This window comes from Tachysurus vachellii, chromosome 13 (assembly GCF_030014155.1).
Source record: "Tachysurus vachellii isolate PV-2020 chromosome 13, HZAU_Pvac_v1, whole genome shotgun sequence".
In the NCBI taxonomy this organism is placed as follows: domain Eukaryota; kingdom Metazoa; phylum Chordata; class Actinopteri; order Siluriformes; family Bagridae; genus Tachysurus; species Tachysurus vachellii.
The window spans coordinates 7488747-7510037 of record NC_083472.1 but is presented as its reverse complement, the minus strand read 5'-3'; the positions used below and the strand labels follow the sequence as shown (position 1 = coordinate 7510037).

The 21291-nt window shown below is 37.9% G+C and overlaps 1 protein-coding gene across 1 annotated transcript; it reads right to left on the bottom strand.

Moving 5' to 3' along the window:
* Nucleotides 1–209: 209 nt before the first annotated feature.
* Nucleotides 210–2701, bottom strand: LOC132856406 (probable RNA-binding protein EIF1AD). Its single transcript, XM_060886000.1, has 5 exons — nucleotides 2580–2701; nucleotides 1133–1247; nucleotides 794–902; nucleotides 608–716; nucleotides 210–495 (listed from the first exon to the last, which is right to left on the bottom strand). Exons 2-5 carry the CDS (start codon nucleotides 1217–1219, stop codon nucleotides 246–248), a joined length of 555 nt encoding a protein of 184 aa, XP_060741983.1. The 5' UTR covers nucleotides 1220–1247; nucleotides 2580–2701; the 3' UTR covers nucleotides 210–245.
* Between the last annotated feature and the right edge of the window lie 18590 nt (nucleotides 2702–21291).

The window sequence follows — 21291 nt, the reverse complement described above, 5'->3', positions numbered from 1 at the left end:
TTTATGATTAAGTCATTTATCTTGTAAATTGAGGTTGATTTGCTTAAACCAAAAAAGCAAATTCCACTAATAATATTACATTCATCCTGTGTTAGGCTAAATCATTTTTTTTCAATGATTTATTCAAGTAGATTCTGCAAAAAAAATCAAGTCTTAAAAACTACATAAAATCAAAAGGTTTAGAAAAATATATTTTAAAAAATGATTAATCTTTATCGTCATCTTCATTAGATGTACAGAATTGACTAAAAGTTCTCTTGTCCTTCTTCATCTTTGTCCTCTTTTTCATCATCGTCATCTTCATCTGAGTCTTCATCACTCTCTCTGTACCACACAGTGTCTCGGTTTGTGTTAACAAAAAGGTCCAGTTCATTGTCAGAATCGCTGTTGTCACAGTCATTCTCTTCCTCATCTTGCTCTTTGGTTTTAGTCTCATCTTTCTGTGCTTCTTCCTGCAGCTGCTCTCTTACTCCTCCTGCCTCAAATCCTTTAGGCCTGTATGAAAATGTCCTAGTCAGTAGATTGCTAAAACTTTTTATATATATAAAATTACACTCGCCAATAAGATATATGTCAATAAATGTGAGAAATGTTTTTGTTTTCTCACCAGATGCCAAGTTTCCTCAAATAGTTAATATGGTCCGTGTACAGAATGAAGCTGATCTCTCCTTTCACCTTGTCACCTTCCTCAATAGGATCAACAATCACAAAATCACCTGCCAAAGATAGCAGTGGTTAAATAAACACTGTAAATATTCCAAAGAAACCATTATATAGCCAGTTTTAAGCAAACCTCTTTTGATCCAGAAGATCTTGCGGAACTTTTTGGGCATGGTGAGCAGAAAACTCTCACCACTTTCTGTCACAGCCTTGTGGAGGTTATTGCCATTGGTTCCCGAAATCTGGAAGATACAGAAGCATTCACTAGTTTAGGATAGCCCACAGCTTTATAGCACTCCTGATATCATGTGTTATTCTGCATTTGCTTGCGTACTGGACAAGATGGTTGGATTTATATCTAATTTTTGGAATGACATGATGAGGATGAGTTAGTGCAAAACAGATAACACAGTACTGATGTCTGTGGCTGTGATTAAGGAGGAGTTTAAAATAGAATTAAAACAAAACTCACCTTCATAATCTGCTGTTTCTCATTAGGAGTGATGTAGTTGTCTAGAACTTTCCTGACAACATGCTTGCGTATGGTTACCTTGGGCATAGTTGCTGATTTCTGGAATCTTCCTTATCTGTAATAAAAGTATGGATTTAGATGAAAATCTAGTATCCTCTAGCAAATATATAAACCAAACTGAATAAACCAGCACCAATGATGCCCTTATGCACAGATTCAGTGGTCTACAACTGTGTGTTGTGAATTTGATGTATGCAAAATAAACGCATAATTCTTTAGTTATTTATCTTTAAACACTGTTCATCATGGATTTTAATTGTCTGTTCCCTGTTCACACCATAGAGCGTGAATACAAAGAAAAATCTCTTCTGAAAACTCATTTGTCCGAACTAATGTCTCTAGTCCTGTAGCTAGTCTCTGGTCTGACACCTTCAGCTAAATAATTAAACCTAAATTCATTAAGAAACCACTGAGAAAGATAATGTTTTTGGAAAAAAGGAATGAATTAAAAAAATAGATTAATCCAATTTTTACAGGTTTTCTGTTCATTCTGGTGAAATACTTTACTAAGCCTGCATCTGGTCTGTGATCCTCCAAATGATGACCACTGGACTAGATAATGATAAACACAAACTGTGCTTAGAAAATGTGTCTTTTTTTGTCAATTTTTACACATACATTGTGGAATAATAAGAAAAATGGGAAAACAGGACAGATACAGTAATTGTACACAGTAGTAATTCAGTTGTTAAAACATTGGGTTGCAGATCAGCAGGTCATGAGATCAAACCCCAAGTTATCTTTTGTATCGTTTGAACGAAAGCTCAACACGAAACAGCTTGTCTCTGGACGGGACATTGTCCTCAATTATGACCCTAAAAATGGCTGGGCTTGAGCCAAAATGTTTTAAATGGGAGCAACATTACAAATGATAAAGGAGTCCAAAAAGGCAACAAACACTTACAATAAACAACTACCTTTTGTAGCCCACAACCCTCAACTGTTCAGCTAAGCTGTAGATAAAACCTTCTCCTCAAATGAGCTGAATGTATTCATTATTTAAATGTACCAGTAATGTTACTGGGTCTGATACAGTTCTTCCACCGCTGTACTGAGGATGTACATTCATCAAAATATTCAGGTCCCTTTACCACAGATAGCGTGTCAGAAATTGTGACAAACTGTAAATGTCAGTAATTTTACCTTTATATAAAAACTGTAATTATAACTTAATATAATCACTGTACCTTTATAAAGTAGGTTTACTTAATATAAAATGTCATGCGACGGTTATAACATCTCTGCAGTACAAAATGCTGAGTAATTGAGTTAGCTAGATAGCCTAGCCTAGCTGTTGTTAGCCTGCTAGCTACTACTCGACTAAAATGACGTTCATTTTACAAACTCAGTAACATCGTAAAAGTCGCGATTTGTAAACGCTACATACCTGTAAAATCTTCATAAAAATCCAAAATTAATCCAGTTGTTGCTGTTTGTTACATCGAAATAAAGTCCCACACGCTGCAAAACTGCTGATCAGTGATTAGTTCCCGATGCCTCTAATTTCTAATTCTAATGCGCGTCACTGAGTCATAGTAATATAAACAATAACAAAGTGCAATGACGTCACAGACACGACAACACACAGACAATATAAAAATTAGATGGGAATAAAAATAAATAAATAAAAATACACATATGTAAATACAAATAGACAAAGAAATTAAAGAAATAAATACACTGTATGTACAGTTGTGCTATAGAAGATAAATAATATAAGATAATAAATATAAGATTATTGCATATTGTTATTGTATAATGGGTTGAACTTTTAACTAACTGCAGCGCTGTCAAGTGTCACGCATTGAGAGTGACAGTCACGCATTTCGGTCTTTTGTCACGCTCTCCGCCAAAAATCGTATTTGTCACGCAGAAAAACTTTTTGACTTTTTGTCATATATTTAATAAGCCGCAGCGCCCAAAATGTATCAGCCCGCACCGCTGTCTCTATTGGAAACGGGCAGGAATCAAGCGCGTCTCCCCTGGAGTTCTTAGTCGAGCCTGACTGACACTTATCCGCCAATCAAAAAAAGAGACTACACAATAGCCAATCAGAAAATAGCACTATCTGGCGAAGATTTAACGCAACAACCAATGAAAAAAAAAACAACGTATTCATTAGCGAGGGTATTTTCGATGGTCGGTTTGAACGAAAGCTCAACACGAAACGGCTGGTCTCTGGACGGGACATTGTCCTCAATCATGACCCTAAAAATGGCTGGGCTTGAGCCAAAATGTTTTAAATGGGATCAACATTACAAATGATAAAGGAGTCCAAAAAGGCAACAAACACTTACAATAAACAACTACCTTTTGTAGCCCACAACCCTCACAAACACTTACAATAAACAGCTACCTTTTGTAGCCCACAACCCTCAACTGTTCAGCTAAGCTGTGGATAAAACCTTCTCCTCAAATGAGCTGAATGTATTCATTGTTTAAATGTACCAGTAATGTTACTGGGTCTGATACAGTTCTTCCACCGCTGTACTGAGGATGTACATTCATCAAAATATTCAGGTCCCTTTACCACAGATAGCGTGTCAGAAATTGTGACAAACTGTAAATGTCAGTAATTTTACCTTTATATAAAAACTGTAATTTTAACTTAATATAATCACTGTACCTTTATAAAGTAGGTTTACTTAATATAAAATGTCATGCGACGGTTATAACATCTCTGCAGTACAAAATACTGAGTAATTGAGTTAGCTAGATAGCCTAGCCTAGCTGTTGTTAGCCGGCTAGCTACTACTCGATTAAAATGACGTTCATTTTACAAACTCAGTAACATCGTAAAAGTCGCGATTTGTAAACGCTACATACCTGTAAAATCTTCATAAAAATCCAAAATTAATCCAGTTGTTGCTGTTTGTTACATCGAAATAAAGTCCCACACGCTGCAAAACTGCTGATCAGTGATTAGTTCCCGATGCCTCTAATTTCTAATTCTAATGCGCGCGTCACTGAGTCATAGTAATATAAACAATAACAAAGTGCAATGACGTCACAGACACGACAACACACAGACAATATAAAAATTAGATGGGAATAAAAATAAATAAATAAAAATACACATATGTAAATACAAATAGACAAAGAAATTAAAGAAATAAATACACTGTATGTACAGTTGTGCTATAGAAGATAAATAATATAAGATAATAAATATAAGATTATTGCATATTGTTATTGTATAATGGGTTGAACTTTTAACTAACTGCAGCGCTGTCAAGTGTCACGCATTGAGAGTGACAGTCACGCATTTCGGTCTTTTGTCACGCTCTCCGCCAAAAATCGTATTTGTCACGCAGAAAAACTTTTTGACTATTTATCATATATTTAATAAGCCGCAGCGCCCAAAATGTATCAGTCCGCACCGCTGTCTCTATTGGAAACGGGCAGGAATCAAGCGCGTCTCCCCTGGAGTTCTTAGTCGAGCCTGACTGACACTTATCCGCCAATCAAAAAAAGAGACTACACAATAGCCAATCAGAAAATAGCACTATCTGGCGAAGATTTAACGCAACAACCAATGAAAAAAAAAAACAACGTATTCATTAGCGAGGGTATTTTCGATGGTCGGTTTGAACGAAAGCTCAACACGAAACAGCTTGTCTCTGGACGGGACATTGTCCTCAATCATGACCCTAAAAATGGCTGGGCTTGAGCCAAAATGTTTTAAATGGGAGCAACATTACAAATGATAAAGGAGTCCAAAAAGGCAACAAACACTTACAATAAACAACTACCTTTTGTAGCCCACAACCCTCACAAACACTTACAATAAACAGTTACCTTTTGTAGCCCACAACCCTCAACTGTTCAGCTAAGCTGTGGATAAAACCTTCTCCTCAAATGAGCTGAATGTATTCATTATTTAAATGTACCAGTAATGTTACTGGGTCTGATACAGTTCTTCCACCGCTGTACTGAGGATGTACATTCATCAAAATATTCAGGTCCCTTTACCACAGATAGCGTGTCAGAAATTGTGACAAACTGTAAATGTCAGTAATTTTACCTTTATATAAAAACTGTAATTATAATTTAATATAATCACTGTACCTTTATAAAGTAGGTTTACTTAATATAAAATGTCATGCGACGGTTATAACATCTCTGCAGTACAAAATGCTGAGTAATTGAGTTAGCTAGATAGCCTAGCCTAGCTGTTGTTAGCCGGCTAGCTACTACTCGATTAAAATGACGTTAATTTTACAAACTCAGTAACATCGTAAAAGTCGCGATTTGTAAACGCTACATACCTGTAAAATCTTCATAAAAATCCAAAATTAATCCAGTTGTTGCTGTTTGTTACATCGAAATAAAGTCCCACACGCTGCAAAACTGCTGATCAGTGATTAGTTCCCGATGCCTCTAATTTCTAATTCTAATGCGCGCGTCACTGAGTCATAGTAATATAAACAATAACAAAGTGCAATGACGTCACAGACACGACAACACACAGACAATATAAAAATTAGATAGCTTTAACAGAGAGATTCGAATCTCACAGTTAGCAGATGATACTACTCTATTTTTGAAGGATAAAGAGCAAGTTTCTCCAGTTTTAACTACCATCAATGCCTTCTCTAATGCTTCTGGGCTCAAACTTAATTTATCTAAGTGTGAAATTATTTGCTTATTTGACACTGTGGAAACTGAAATTGAAAATATACCAATTAAAAATGAAGTGAAATATTTGGGAATTCATATAACAAAAAATTTAATTAGTAGACAATCTCTGAATTTTTCTCAACGGTTATTGAAAACAAAATATATTTTTAATAATTGGCTCCAAAGAGATTTATCAATTTTAGGCAGAGTTTTCTTATCCAAAACAGAAGGATTATCCAGGTTTGTGTACCCTTCCCTGTCTTTAGCTGTAGATAATCACACCTCCAAAAATATAGATAAGATTTTTCTTGATTTCATTTGGAGCAATAAGTCACACAAGTTGAAGAAATATGTTTTAGCAAACAAAAGGAGTGATGGGGGTCTCGAAGTCCTGCATTTTGATGATACTAACAATACATTTAAAATTAATTGGTTAAAAAGATGTTTGCTTGGGTCAGATTCTTTGTGGTATTTTATTCCTAATAATATATTTAAGAGGGTAGGTGGCCTTTCTTTTTTGATGAAATGCAATTACTCCACTGGTAAATTACCTATTAAACTGGCTAGATTTCATCAACAAGCCTTGTTAGCCTGGAAACTGGCTTACAACCACAACTTTTCACCCCACAAGACCATCTTATGGAATAATTTGGATATTAAAATTAGAAAAAGATCAATCTTTTTTGATAAATGGTTTAATAGAAACATAATTTTTGTTGCTGATCTATTCAACTCTGATGGTGATTTATTATCTTATGAAAGCTTTATGAATATCCATCATTGTCCCGTTCCATTTAAAGAATTTAACTCTGTTATAAAGGCAATTCCTGATGGATTAATATGTCTAATGAAAGCTTCCCTTACCCATGAGTCATGCACAAAACAACTTTCACAGTTATTTTTGGGAGGTGTCTCGCTTTTAAGTAAAGATTGTAATAATAAATGTATTCGTCAACTTTTTCAATCTCGAAACTCAATTTCTCCAAAAGGGAAATTTTTTTGGAGTTCTAAAATAGATAACATTAAATGGAGGAAAACATGGTTATTACCATATAAATACTGCATACCGAATGAAGTGAAAGAAGTGCACTTCAAAATTTTGCATAATATATACCCTTGTAATGCATTTTTGTCTAAATTTTGTGATGTAGCTGATATATGTACCTTCTGTAAAAAAGAAAGTGAAGATATTTGTCACTTATTTTTCTCATGTAATGTTTCCTCACTCTTCTGGAAAGATTTGAGTCTCTATTGTTTTTCTAAAGTTAACGTGAATGGTGTTTTTCACATTAAGGATATCGTTTGCTTTTTTGAAAACCAAAACAAATCTTTAGAGTCAACTGTTAACTTTCTTATCCTCGTGGCAAAGTTCTATTTTCACAAACAAAGATTTCTTAAGAAAATACCTACTTTTATAGAGTTCGTATGTGTAGTAAACATTTAATTAAATCACTGAGAGTAATTAATAACAAAAAATGTATTTCTTTTTTGAAGAGATATGATGAGATCTTTCTTGTAACGTGATTAATACTTGTTTTGATGTGTTTATTTTTCTTTTTTTATTATTTATTTATTTATTTAATTTTTTTTTTTTTTTTTCTTTTTTTTAGAACCCTCTTTTCTTTACTTGTTCTGTTTCTGCCTTTTTTTCTATCTATTCTGACATCTGGTCAGTTAAGGTTGGATGTGTTGATGATACATTTTGTGTAATGTATACATAGCTGTGTTCGATTAGAATCTTTGAATTTGCAATAAAAGAAATTAAAAAAAAAAAAAAATATATATATATATATATATATATATATATATATAAAAATTAGATAGGAATAAAAATAAATAAATAAAAATACACATATGTAAATAAATTAAAGAAAAAAAATACATACAATGTATTTATTTCTTTAATTTCTTTGTCTATTTGTATTTACACATATGTAAATACAAATAGACAAAGAAATTAAAGAAATAAATACATTGTATGTACAGTTGTGCTATAGAAGATAAATAATATAAGATAATAAATATAAGATTATTAATGGTGCTTGCAAAGCAACATTATTACTGTTGTGCCGGACAAAACTTCGGCACGTAACTTGTCCCGCAGCTTTTGTCCTAGACCCATGAATGAGGTGTCAAATCGACCGGCTCATTGAGGAGAGGTGGGCTATGACTTTTATAAGCGATCCGAGTACCGGTACTTCTGGTATCGGGTCTCAAATTGGCCTTTTTTCCCATAGACTCCCATTATAAACTTTGGAGGTTTATAACTCGGCAAGCTTTCGATCTATCTACACCAAACTCGACCAGCTCCTTTAGGGTGATAATTTAAACAAAGTGTTAAATTGGTGTACTGACTGGCCTTCCGGTTGTGCTGCAGCACCACCCCCAATATATGCAAAATCAAAAAACTTTTTACAACATGGACATGTGACATATCAAAACACTCAGCACATTGAGGGGAACTTCCTCACATGTATTTTGATGACGTCACGTGATGTCACGTGAAAATAAAAAATGAGCACAACATGGACATGTGACATATCAAAACACTCCACAAGATACATATCAGAAAACATCCTCAAGAGTATTCAGATGACGTCACATGCTCGTCTCGACTAGCCTCTGGGATTTGCCACATGCAAGCACCATTCACATTTTCTTCAGAAAATGTACGTTCTAGTTGCATATTGTTATTGTATAATGGGTTGAGCTTTTAACTAACTGCAGCGCTGTCAAGTGTCACGCAGGAGAGCCAGTGTTGGTGGAGCAGCTGTTTGACATGAATTTCCCTAGTCTCACTATCTGCTGCTTATCTGTCAGAAAGCTGGTGATCCACTGACAGATAGCGCTAGGAACAGAGAACTGGATTAGTTTGTTCTGGAGGAGTGTTGGAATGATGGTGTTAAATGCTGAACTGGTCTACAAACAGGATCCTTACATAAATCCCTGATTTATCCAGGTGTTGCAGGGTGTAATGCAGTCCCAAGTTTACTGCATCGTCCATGGACCTGTTTGCTTGATAAGCAAACTTCTGGGGTCCAGTAAGGGTCCAGTAAAGTCTTTCAGATAAGCCAGAATCAGTATTTCGGACAACTTCATGATGACAGACGTCAGTGACACAGGTCTGTAGTTGTTAAGTCCTGTTTTCTTGGGTTTCTCTAAGACAGGGATGATGGTTGATTGTTTGAAGCTGACAGGGACTTCACACAGCTCCAGTGATGTGTTGAAGATGTGTGTGAAGACAGGGGCCAGCTGGTCAGCACAGGTTTTCAGACAGGCTGGTGTCACTGTTTGGGCCTCGTGCCTTCTTTTGTTCTTTCTGAAGACCTGGTGCACATCATCTTCACTGATCTGGAGCACAGGAGATGGGGAGAGGGGGGTTACTGGAGGTGGTAAAGGTTGTGTAAAGAGATGGTCAGAACTGATGTGAGCGATTTCAAATCTACAATAAAACTCAATCAGATCTTCAGCAAGTTGTTGATTTGCCACAGTGCTGGGGGATACTGTCTTGTAGTTGCTGATGGCTTTCAGACCTTTCCAGACTGAAGCTGAGTTGTTAGAAGTTAGCTGATCCTCTGACTTTTTGGGTAGCTCTTCTTAGTCACTCTAATCTCCTTATTCAGAGTATTACTGGCCTGATTGTACAAGACCATGTCTCCATTTCTGTAGGCATCCTTTTTAACCATCCTGCCTGACGAAGGTGTCTGAGTTTTTCTGTAAACCATGGCTTATCGTTGAATGCTAGATGACTTCTGGCAGGGATGCATATGTCCTCACAGAAACTGATATATGAAGTTACAGTCTCGGTGAGCTTGTTCAGCTCATTGGAAGCAGCTTCAAAAACACTCCAATCAGTGAGGTCAAAACAGGCTTGTAAAACCTGCTCTGTATTGTCGGTCCATCTCTTTATAGTCTTTACTACAGGTTTAACAGATGTAATTATTTTTGCCTGTAGGTTGGTATAAGACAGTGTTACTCATTGCGCGGCTCGCGAGCCTTCTGCGGCTCGCCAAGCTTTAATATGCGGCTTGCATGGCAGTAAATAATACGATGATATGATCATGTGGTTAAAATTTATTTTTCATTTAAATAACATTAAAAACAATCAGGCAAGCATAGAAAAATGAATGTGCTCTATTACAAATAATAATATGTATTTATATATATTATTTGACTCGTCACTGACTCACTGCGTTCTGCGCAATAGCCAGTTTTTGGCGGCCTGTCAGAAGCTAGTTTGTGTTTCATGCTAGTTAACAACTTGTGTTTACTGTACACACGGACTAAAAAATGGATCGATTTCTTATCAAACAATCCTGTGCACAAAATGTACAGCAACAAAGCAATGTGACAGTGACAAAAGAGGTAACTGATGGGGAGCATGCATCATCCGCAACTCGAGAGGAAGACGGAGACGTAGGTTGTGGAGAGTCCGCACCTGCTAAAAAAAGAAAGGTGCGAGTCATACAAGATGAGCATAGAAAATTTCAAGAAAAGTGGACAGATGAATTTTTAGTTGTCCTTCACAGATCAAACCCTTTGTGTTTACTATGCAAACAAACCCGCTCTGGTTTCAAGCGAAGTAACCAACGAACATCTTGCATGCCTCACAAGCCTGGTCTCTAAAAAACCTTATTCAAATAATTTCTTTCAATGCTAAAAACATTAACTAAGGAACATCTACTAATCAATTAAGAAAGCTCTATTCATTAAGTGTTTAGTGAACTGAAAACAACAAACAATCTAGATCTAATCTAGGAAATGGCCAAAGTCATGATCCTACCAGTTAGACACCTATAATATGTCACATATTTCTATTTTACAGTTAATGTGAGCATTTCATATGAGTGTTTTATCGTCTGGCTTAAAGGGTTTTCCCTTGAAATGTATCTGCCTTTACTAAAACACCACTTTAGACCAGTTATTAAATTTCATAAAGATTTATATAATGATAAAGAGTAAAGAATAGATGTGCCTTATCAGAATAAAATGAATAATTCTATAACAGCATGACTGGAAATGTTTTATTCTTATACCTCAGCAATTTGCAAAAAAAATACTAGAATTTTTAATTTATTTACAAACATGCTATTTAACGAGCACTTATCTTAGAACAGCTGTTCCCAGTTCTAACAGATGTTCCCTCACAAGCTTTTTACCCACTCTCTTTTAAGTTAATGAACAGTATAATCCACAGGTGTCTGATCTTAACCCTGAAAAGGTTTGGTGTGAATGATGGTTTTCTTTCCAACCAAGCAGAAGTCACAGCACATGACAAATTAAACAAATAAAGTCATTTAAAGTCAGCACTTCCCTTTACCCTCGACTGCTCAGCTATATAAAAAGTGATCTATGTAAATCACTCTAGATTAAGGCATCTGCCAAACAGTGTAAATATAAATGTTAAGATAAATGAACATTTGACTGGCATTGTGTTTATATACTCCTTTACCAAATATTACAGCTATGACAAGAACAGGATCTCAAGTAAACGTTCAGCCAAGTAAACATGATTTTGTTAAATACATATTGATCAAGCACCATATTTCCTTTCTCTGTGTAGGGCTAGATGTTTTTAAATGAACACAAGCCAAGCATTGACGTGTCTCTCACCTTCTCACCGTAGTCTTCTCCCCAGCTGCTCTTAATAGCCCAAAATGGAACGCCGTTACCTGTATACAAAACAAAGAGCCAATTTATCCTGAGGAAAAATGACAAAATGACTAATGCTAAAACAACAGCTTTGTAGAGTTAAATTTAGGGATTGTTTTTAAAAACAGATATTAGTTCCTGAAGGTAAGGATTATTTTAAGACAGGTTTTCTTTCTCTTTTTCTTTAGCAGACTGAGAAACTAAAATATAATGATTCCCAAACATTTTGCAATATGATGTGTGCAAAAGCAGTATTCATTTGTTTCTAGACATACAGGTATGTTATTGCTATAATTTATTGCTGACGTTAGCCCTATTGAAAAAAGCCTCAGTTGGTTGAGGGTAAAACTTGTCAAGGTTTTTATTGCACTTGTAATTCGCCATACAGCCTGCAGAGGCAGCAAAGTGCTTCTTTTGCGGTATGATTCCTGGATTTTAAGCTGAACTTAATTTTGTTTGTTTATTTCTCATATGTACAAGTAACAAGAGTGGAAAAACAAACAAACAAGCAAACAAAAAACACTGTCCCATAAATTAAGAATGTAGATAATTCAAGCCATTTGCGTGAACTTTGTAAGACAGGGAACAATAAGACTTGTTTTACCTGAAAGATGTCATTCTGTAAGAGAGTCACTAAACCTGAAATGCTACTGATGGCTAGTGGTGTGGCACTACTTAAAGATACAAAAGCTTTTTCCCAATTTAAAATATCTTCAGGCAATTATTTTTTAAGTTGTCTCTCATTTTCACAAACAATTATTAATTGTTACCTGCAGTGTTTCACAAACTTTCCACAGGGAATGAAGGAACCTGTTTTACTGAACCAGGAGAAGATCCTTGGTTTTAAAAACATGCATTACAAAAGCTACATCATAGATTAGCTCTTCACTGTGGTCAACTGGACAGTGCTTCAAAACACATGGTTATGACTAATGCTTTATTTATTTGTGCAAATTTATAGGAAAATAGCTCTCAAGTTCTCCATATCCGACAAGCAGCATGGTGTGATCGATCATCCAGGGGTTGCACAGGATCCTCAGAGGGCTGACGTCATGAATATCTGAGATAAGTGGAAAACAATGACACCCAAACATGTGAGAACATTTTTATTGAATGATGAATGGGAAATTCAGCTTATAGTTTGATATGTACCTGTAGTCAAAGACACAAGTCTACACCTCGTTTCCCTCAACAACTTGTGACTCAGAACTGTGACTTATATCTGATGACAGGACGACAGTATTAGCTGTGGTTCCCTTATAAGGATCTGGTCTCTAAAACACGTTATTTTTTGTTCTACATTCTTTAATCTGGTTAATTAGGGCCTGAGCACCGAATGGTGCGAAGCCCTATTGTTTTTCCTCGGGAGTATTATTTTTAGGGCCTGAGCACCGAATGGTGCGAAGCCCTATTGTTTTTCCTCGGGAGTATTATTAGGGCCTGAGCACCGAATGGTGCGAAGACCTATTGTTTTTCCTCGGGAGTATTATTTTTTTTTTTTTTTTTTTTTTTTTTTTTTTTTTTCCCACACATTGGCCAATTGGGGTCCCTTAACATGCTCGAAAACTCTTGAAATTTGGCACACACGTCAGAGTCGCGCGACACTAGGATTGGACAAAGGTTGGAATACGGGCGTGGCAGGGGGGCTCTGTAGCGCCCCCTGTAATGCAAAAACAAACATTGGTGCACAGATCGGGCAATTATGTACGCACATGTACGAGAGTTGGTACGCATATAGATCTCATCGACCCGAACAACCTTCGCGCTCTAAACTATGAGCTCCGCCCAACAGGAAGTCGGCCATTTTGGATTGTTTTATAAGTGCATGCGGTGAACTTTTAAATACTCCTCCTAGGGAATTCATGCGATTGACATCAAACGTTGTGAACATGATGCCAAGACATTGCACTTGCTAAATTGCGAAGGGATTTTTGATATCTCGAACGGTGCTGCCATGGCGAGGCGACAAAGTTATGGCGAATTCAGAGAAACAGGAAGTGTCTAATATCTAAAGCAAAAAATGTCTTATTGGGATGACACGCGGTGTGTATGTTCGGCCAAGGATTCCGATCGCATCGATGTGCTTATTGTGAATCTCGGACATAGCGCCACCAACAGGCGCCAGGAAGTGTGTCAGTCACAACAGTTGCATGTGGTGAACTTTTAAATACTCCTCCTAGGGAATTCATGCGATTGACACCAAAAGTGGTGAACATGATGCCAAGACATTGCACTTGCTAAATTGCGAAGGGATTTTTGATATCTCGAACGGTGCTGCCATGGCGAGGCGACAAAGTTATGGCGAATTCAGAGAAACAGAAAGTGTCTAATATCTAAAGCAAAAAATGTCTTATTGTGATGACACGCGGTGTGTATGTTCGGCCAAGGATTCCGATCGCATCGATGTGCTTATTGTGAGTCCCGGGTATAGCGCCACCAACAGGCCCCAGGAAGTGTGTCAGTCACAAAGGTGGATTTTTTCACAGTTGCATGCAATGAACTTTTAAATACTCCTCCTAGAGGATTCATGCGATTGACACCAAAAGTGGTGAACATGATGCCGAGACATTGCACTTGCTAAATTGCGAAGTGAGTTTCGATATCTCGAACGGTGCTGCCATGGCGAGGCGACAAAATTATGGCGAATTCAGAGAAACAGAAAGTGTCTAATATCTAAAGCAAAAAATGTCTTATTGTGATGACACGCGGTGTGTATGTTCGGCCAAGGATTCCGATCGCATCTATGTGCTTATTGTGAGTCCCAGGTATAGCGCCACCAACAGGCCCCAGGAAGTGTGTCAGTCACAAAGGTGGATTTTTTGTCAGCTTCATGCAGTAAACTTTTAAATACTCCTCCTAGGGGATTCATGCAATTGAGACCAGACTTGGCCAACATGGTGCAGAGATATTGCAGATGCGAAATTGCGAACGGATTTTTGATATCTCAAACACTGTTCTCATGGTAACGTGTCAAACTTTACTTTCTTTTTCAGGCATATTTAAGTCTTTTGGCGTGCTTAGATTAACTTGAAATTTGACACATACATCACATTTGTCGGCTGTTAAGTGTGGACAAAAAGGTCAGACAAAGGTGTGTCTCTTAAGTGGCTCACTAGCGCCCCCGTTTGTCTAAAATGTGGGGTTTCATTTACCTACAGTCCCCAAATGGGTCAGTAACAACATAAAATAGTCCACTGATATTTACCCACTTGATGCACTTGCCCACCGTGCATTGTTTTCTGGAAGGCACCGTATAGCGATGAACAAACGTGCGAAGGCCCGTCATCGCTGCTTGCAGCTATATTTTTTTTTTAATTTTTTTTATTTTTTCCCACACATTGGCCAATTGGGGTCCCTTAACATGCTCAAAAACTCTTGAAATTTGGCACACACGTCAGAGTCTCGCGACACTAGGATTGGACAAAGGTTGGAATACGGGCGTGGCAGAGGGGCTCTGTAGCACCCCCTGTAATGCAAAAACAAACATTGGTGCACAGATCGGGCAATTATGTACGCACATGTACGAGAGTACGCATATAGATCTCATCGACCCGAACAACTTTCGCGCTCTAAACTATGAGCTTCGCCCAACAGGAAGTCGGCCATTTTGGATTGTTTTATAAGTGCATGCGGTGAACTTTTAAATACTCCTCCTAGGGAATTCATGCGATTGACATCAAACATGGTGAACATGATGGCGAGACATTGCACTTGCGAAATTGCGAAGGGATTTTTGATATCTCGAACAGTGCTGCCATGGCGAGGCGACTAAGTTATGGCGAATTCAGAGAAACAGGAAATGTCTAATATCTAAAGCAAAAAATGTCTTATTGGGATGACACGCGGTGTGTATGTTCAGCCAAGGATTCCAATCGCATAGATGTGCCTATTGTGAATCTCGGACATAGCGCCACCAACAGGCACCAGGAAGTGTGTCAGTCACAAAGGTGGATTTTTTCACAGTTGCATGCAATGGACTTTTAAATACTCCTCCTAGAGGATTCATGCGATTGACACCAAAAGTGGTCAACATGATGCTTAGACGTTGTAGATGATAAATTGCGTAGGGATTTTTGCTATCTTGAACGCTGTTCACATGGCAAAGCGTCAAACTTTACTTTCTTTTTCAGGCATATTTAAGGCTTTTGGTGTGCTTAGATTAACTTGAAATTTGACACATACATCACATTTGTCGGCTGTTAAGTGTGGACAAAAAGGTCAGACAAAGGTGTGTCTCTTAAGTGGCTCACTAGCGCCCCCATTTGTCTAAAATGTGGGGTTTCATTTACCTACAGTCCCCAAATGGGTCAGTAACAACATAAAATAGTCCACTGATATTTACCCACTTGATGCACTTGCCCACCGTGCATTGTTTTCTGGAAGGCACCGTATAGCGATGAACAATCTACAAACTATCAAATTATATAAACTTTGGAAGGCTACCTCTCGGAACATCGTCAGGGAGCTCCTCATGCTCTTCAGCCGGGGTGTGATCCCAAAGGACAGGATCACAGACCAAGGTACACCCTTTACGTCTAGACTAATGGTTCTCCTACCACTCGGGAGAGGTTCTGGGAGCCCTCTGAATGGCCAGGCTGATGGCTAACACCCACAAATGACATCTGGGGCTGGGGCAGTACCTGGGCTACTGCATCGGTCAGGGGTTACTAAAACTATAAGCATATTTTTTTAAGGCTGTCATGGAGTACCCCAACCTACTACAAAGATGCAGGTATGTACTTTTCTGGGTTTGGCTGTATACTACCGACAATTTGTCCCTAACTTCTTTGTAGCTTCCCTCCTTTCAGTTTTGATGATGACACCGAGCAGGTGTTCCTCCTCCTCCTCATGACAAATAAATGCGGAGGGAAAAGGCGGCGGTTCAGCACCATGACCAGCGTCGCTGACAATGCTCCCCAGTGCTACAGCACCATGGTCAGCTGACTTGCTCATTGGGGACAAATACACATACACACATACATACATACATACACACTGTGAACTGTATATATCTTGAATTTTTATTATATTAATTCTTTATACTTCTCCTTATGTTTATCTTTTGTTTTATGTTTATGTTCTGTAAAGCTGCTTTGTGACAATGTCCATTGTAAAAAGCGCTATACAAATAAACTTGAATTGAATTGAATTGAATTGAATTAGGATGTGAGGTGGGATGGCCAATCTCCCACCAAAAAGCAGGGAGGTATGATGGGGAAACCCCCTGAAGGATCTGCTGTTCTTTATCATTTCAAATTCTTCGTACCAAAGGAAGCATCACCTGTCTGCTGAGCCTGAGCCTGCTGAGCCTGAGCCACACTCCTAGGACTCCTAAGCTCCACCTCACCTCACCACTGGCTGTGCTTTCCACACTGACCTCATCATCCCTAAGGCTATCTGCACATTTCTCCCTAAATGCTGCACCGTATTTCTCTCTCTCTCTCTCTCTCTCTCTCTCTCTCTCTCTCTCTCTCTCTCTCTCTCTCTCTCTCTCTCTCTCTCTCCCCCTCTCTCTCTCTCTCTCTTTCTCTCTCTCACCCCTTGTCTCCCAATGCCAAATAAGTGCTTTTGTTTTTACCTGACTTCCTGACTCATTGGTGTTTTTTCCGTGTCTAGGGTGTCCTACAACTGTAAGAGTAAACTGATATATAAGTCCTTCTGTCACACTGTTGGAGAACATATTCAACCAGACCCATATGAAGGATAAAAGTTGAAAAGTTGAACGCGACAGTACACATCAGCAGACATTGTGAACATGTAAAAAATGACTCGACAAAGACTCGACACATGAGGAGGGGGATAAATAGCAGCCAAATTAAGAGTAATCAAGCACAGGTGAAGACATGGGAGACCTGATCAAATGACATTCACAATGAACAGTGATACACCTGCCAGTACCCCCTAGTACTATTTCAGGGAAATGTCCTATTCTATAACATTTTCATTAATAAATTGTAAATTGCAATCATGCTGTTATTGGAAAATAATCAGCTAGGGGTGAGAACAGTAAATCCCTTTTGCATCAGGCTAAATCACAATGCTCTGCCATTTATTATTATTTTAATACTGCATTACTTATGCAATTAAAATTTTTTCATTTCGGTTTCATTTATTAACCTCACCTTGTTCTTAGAGCAACAGTAGTTGTCCAGTTTACCTGAACCCTTGGCCTTGGTGACAGAAAAAGCCTGTGTTCAGTACTTGTGATGTCATGCTCCCCCCTAGTGGTTAATGGCTCATATACAGTAAAAGTAGTCATGCAGGGCTTTGAGAATTTTCATTTTAATACCTATTTCTTTTTTAGCTAGTATACTAGGCTTAAATCATTTTTATCATTTTATTGTGGCAGTTATATACAGTGTTTTACTATCAATAAAGCTGTCCGTTTTATCTCTGTGCTACTGTTATAGTAGAGAGGTTTGGATTGTTTGCCCAGCAGCAGGCTCATTTTCGTCCTTTTTCTTATCACCCTGCTCAGTAGCAGCTTAGTCTCAGCCTCAGACATCACGGAAATGCAATGTTATCTAAACATCTGATGCAAATTGGAAACACTTCAGGAGTTTCTAAATCATTATCTGATTGGCTGGATATCACAGGATGTCCGGGAGATTTCAGACTGGTTGCATTGCATGTCAGTCAGGCTGCTATGGAGTCCAGACCTTCTGCAGTCAGACTGAAGGTCTGGTTATACGAGACAACTAGCAGCTAAAGTCATGATACTCTACACCCAGAAACCCAACAGTTTTCTGGATAATGTAGGTCTATTATTACACTAATGCAAAATGGTCTTTGTATATACTAATTAAAAATGTCTGATAACTTAATTTCTATTTTGTGGGCAAAATGGAACACCAGTGTACTGCTAAAAAGGTTAATAAATTATAGCGTTAAGACACATTTTTACTGCTCAAGCCGGACCTATTTAGAGTAGTTCAATCATTGACATGAAGTCATTTCTGTCACCAGAAGCTAAATTAATCTTAAGTTATTATGATTTCTAAATCAAACATATATCCTGACTGGTTAACTCAGGGCAAATGCTTCCCATTAGGTGGATCATTGTCTCTGACCTGGTTCTTGACACTACTGACAGCTCAGTGGTCTCTCCAGTCCCAGCTGTCTGGAGCTGCCTTACTCACTGGAGCTGCTGGCTTTATCTGTTTCTGCAGGCTCCAGTGACTCATAATGGGGTTCAGATAAATTATTCTGAACTCATCATCTACATCACAGAGTCAGAGACAGACAGGTGGAATAGGTTTTACCATCAGTTTCAGAAGAGAAGAAAGAGAACAGTGTTCTGGCAAGAATACTGTGCATATCAGACTGGAACAGTGTACATACACACATTCACATTCAAACACACACGCTGAAGAGTGTATTATGAATAAGGTATGTGTAATAAGGCTTATAGGAGGACCTCTGAGCCAGTATTCACGAAAATTCTTAGTGTAAAGTGTTTCTGCTAGTAATGAAACAGGGATAATAAATGTATTGCAGACAATAGTTATTAATGATTCATTTATTGATTATTAATTATTAAATGTGACCAATCATATTAGAGATCACAACACAGAAATGCCACATATGCATCTATATATTCTGCTGTTATGGCATTTACAGATTTTATGATTTTATGCTAACATATCTAACACCTACAGCTGAAATGCCATAGCAGCAGAAATTATATAATTTAACGCTGATATTTCTGTGCTGTGTCAAAGATGGTTATATTTACATTTACATTACATTTATTACATTTGTAACATACAGATTTTATTGCATCTCTAATATGATCGGTCACAAATGTAGTCCCTATAGCCTAAAAAATCTTAACATAGAGACAAAGTGAAGGCTTATAATAGACCAGATTTTAAAAGCACTACTTTCTTTTTTTTTTTTTTTTTTTGGACAACCAATCACAGTTTTCAAAAGAATGTTATATCAAGGTCTAATATATCAATGTTAGATCATACCTAGTAACAGGTTTAGCCCCACCTACCTCTAAGAAGTTTGTGTATTTACTTGCTCAGAATTTCTCTAAGATTGGTCCTGAATCACGCTTATGATTTCAGTCTCTCTGAGATCATTCTTAAAATCTTAGCCCTGATCTGCTAATGCTGTCTGAACTGTAATATATAAGAAATGTCAGGTCTTGAAAAATATTTATTGACATATAATACCTGTATAATGAGAATATGACACACACACACACCTGTCAGGTCACTGAATTTGGTCACACCGTATTCTGCTGTTCCCTGGTCCAGAGCCTGCAGAATCTCTGCTGTTTTCAGATTCTGCTGGAAAATCCCCAGGCACTTCTCAGCCTTTGAAGGAGTCAAGGGCTTCATTTAAAGATTTTTTTAAATATCAGCTTTCTTTTCAATGTGTATAGTATTCATAGGACCAGTACATTACTGCATAATGACAGAGGATGGAATAATGCATTTAAGCAGAATGAGACGAGTTAGTTCACTGACCAATAAGAATTAGAATAAACATAGTGTGGGTGATTACCATCCTGAGAGGCGTAAGTACAATTGTATTTGACTATAAAGTCTTTGAACTGTGAAGTCTTTCAGATAAGCCAGAACCAGTTTTTCGAATGAGTTCATGATGACAGACATCAGTGACACAGGTCTATAGTTGTTAAGTCCTGGTATCTTGGGTTTCTCTGGGACAGGGATGATGGTTGAGTGTTTGAAGCAGGCAGGGATTTCACACAGCTCCAGTGATGTGTTGAAGATCTGTGTGAAGATGGGATCCAGCTGGTCAGCACGGGTTTTCCGTCAGACTATTGTCACACCGTCTGGCCTTCTTTTGTTCTTTCTGAAGACCTGGCGCACATCAACTCTACTGATCTGGAGACGCATGAGAGGGGGGTTATTGGAGGTGGTAAAGGTTGTGTAAAAAGATGGTCAGAACGGGTGTGGGGGATTTTGATTCTACAATAAAACTCAATCAGATTTTCAGCAAGTTGTTAATTCACCACAGTGCTGGGGGATGCTGTCTTGTAGTTGCTGATGGCTTTCAGACCTTTCCAGACTGAAGCTGAGTGAACTGATCCTCCAACTTTTTAGCGTAGCTCTTCTTAGCCGCTATGATCTCCTTATTCATAGTGTTCCTTGACTGATTGCACAAGATCCTGTCTCCATTTCTGTATTCATCCTCTTTAGCCAACCTCTTTGGCCTGACGAAGGTGTCTGAGTTTTTCTGTAAACCATGGCGTGTGGTGTAACAATGGTCCAGTATATTACTGTCTCTGGTGGGGCATGTAACGTGCTGCCTGTATTTTGGCAGTCCACTGGAGAGATTTGTTTTGTTAAATCCCCAAGAATTATTATAACACAGTCTGTGTGGTGATGTTCTGTCCCTGTAATCTGATCAGTGAGTTTTTGTAAAGCCAGTCTTACGTGCGCTTGTGGTGGAATGTAAACACTCACAAGAATGGGAAAGTGAAACTCCCGCGGCGAGTAAAACAGCTTGCAGTTAATAAAGACTGCATCTAGATCTGGACAGCACATATTCTTTAACACTGTTATATCTGTATACCACCTTTCACTGATGTAGAAGCATGTCCCACCGCCTTGAGATTTCCCTGTTGATTCTGCGTCAGGTTTCCGTGAATCGCAGAGCATCAGAGTGTGAAAAATCGTTTTGTTGGGTAGAAACCATTCATTATTGATTGATTACTTAATTCATTCATTCATTCAGTACACACACACTTATTCATATCAAGCATGAGTCCAAATTAGACATATGTAGGTGAAGAAGAGTTTGGAGACTATCTCTACTAAGTTTGTTGAATAGATCAGTATGGACATGAATAA

Bases quoted from the DNA above. Each gene is read 5' to 3' on its own strand.
- LOC132856406 (XM_060886000.1), bottom strand. From the start codon at position 1,219: ATGCCCAAGGTAACCATACGCAAGCATGTTGTCAGGAAAGTTCTAGAC. The intron at 717-793 runs GTTTGCTTAAAA...TATCTTTGGCAG, and splicing joins GATCTTCTGGATCAAAAGAG to GTGATTTTGTGATTGTTGAT. The intron at 496-607 runs GTGAGAAAACAA...ATTTTCATACAG, and splicing joins TTGAGGAAACTTGGCATCTG to GCCTAAAGGATTTGAGGCAG.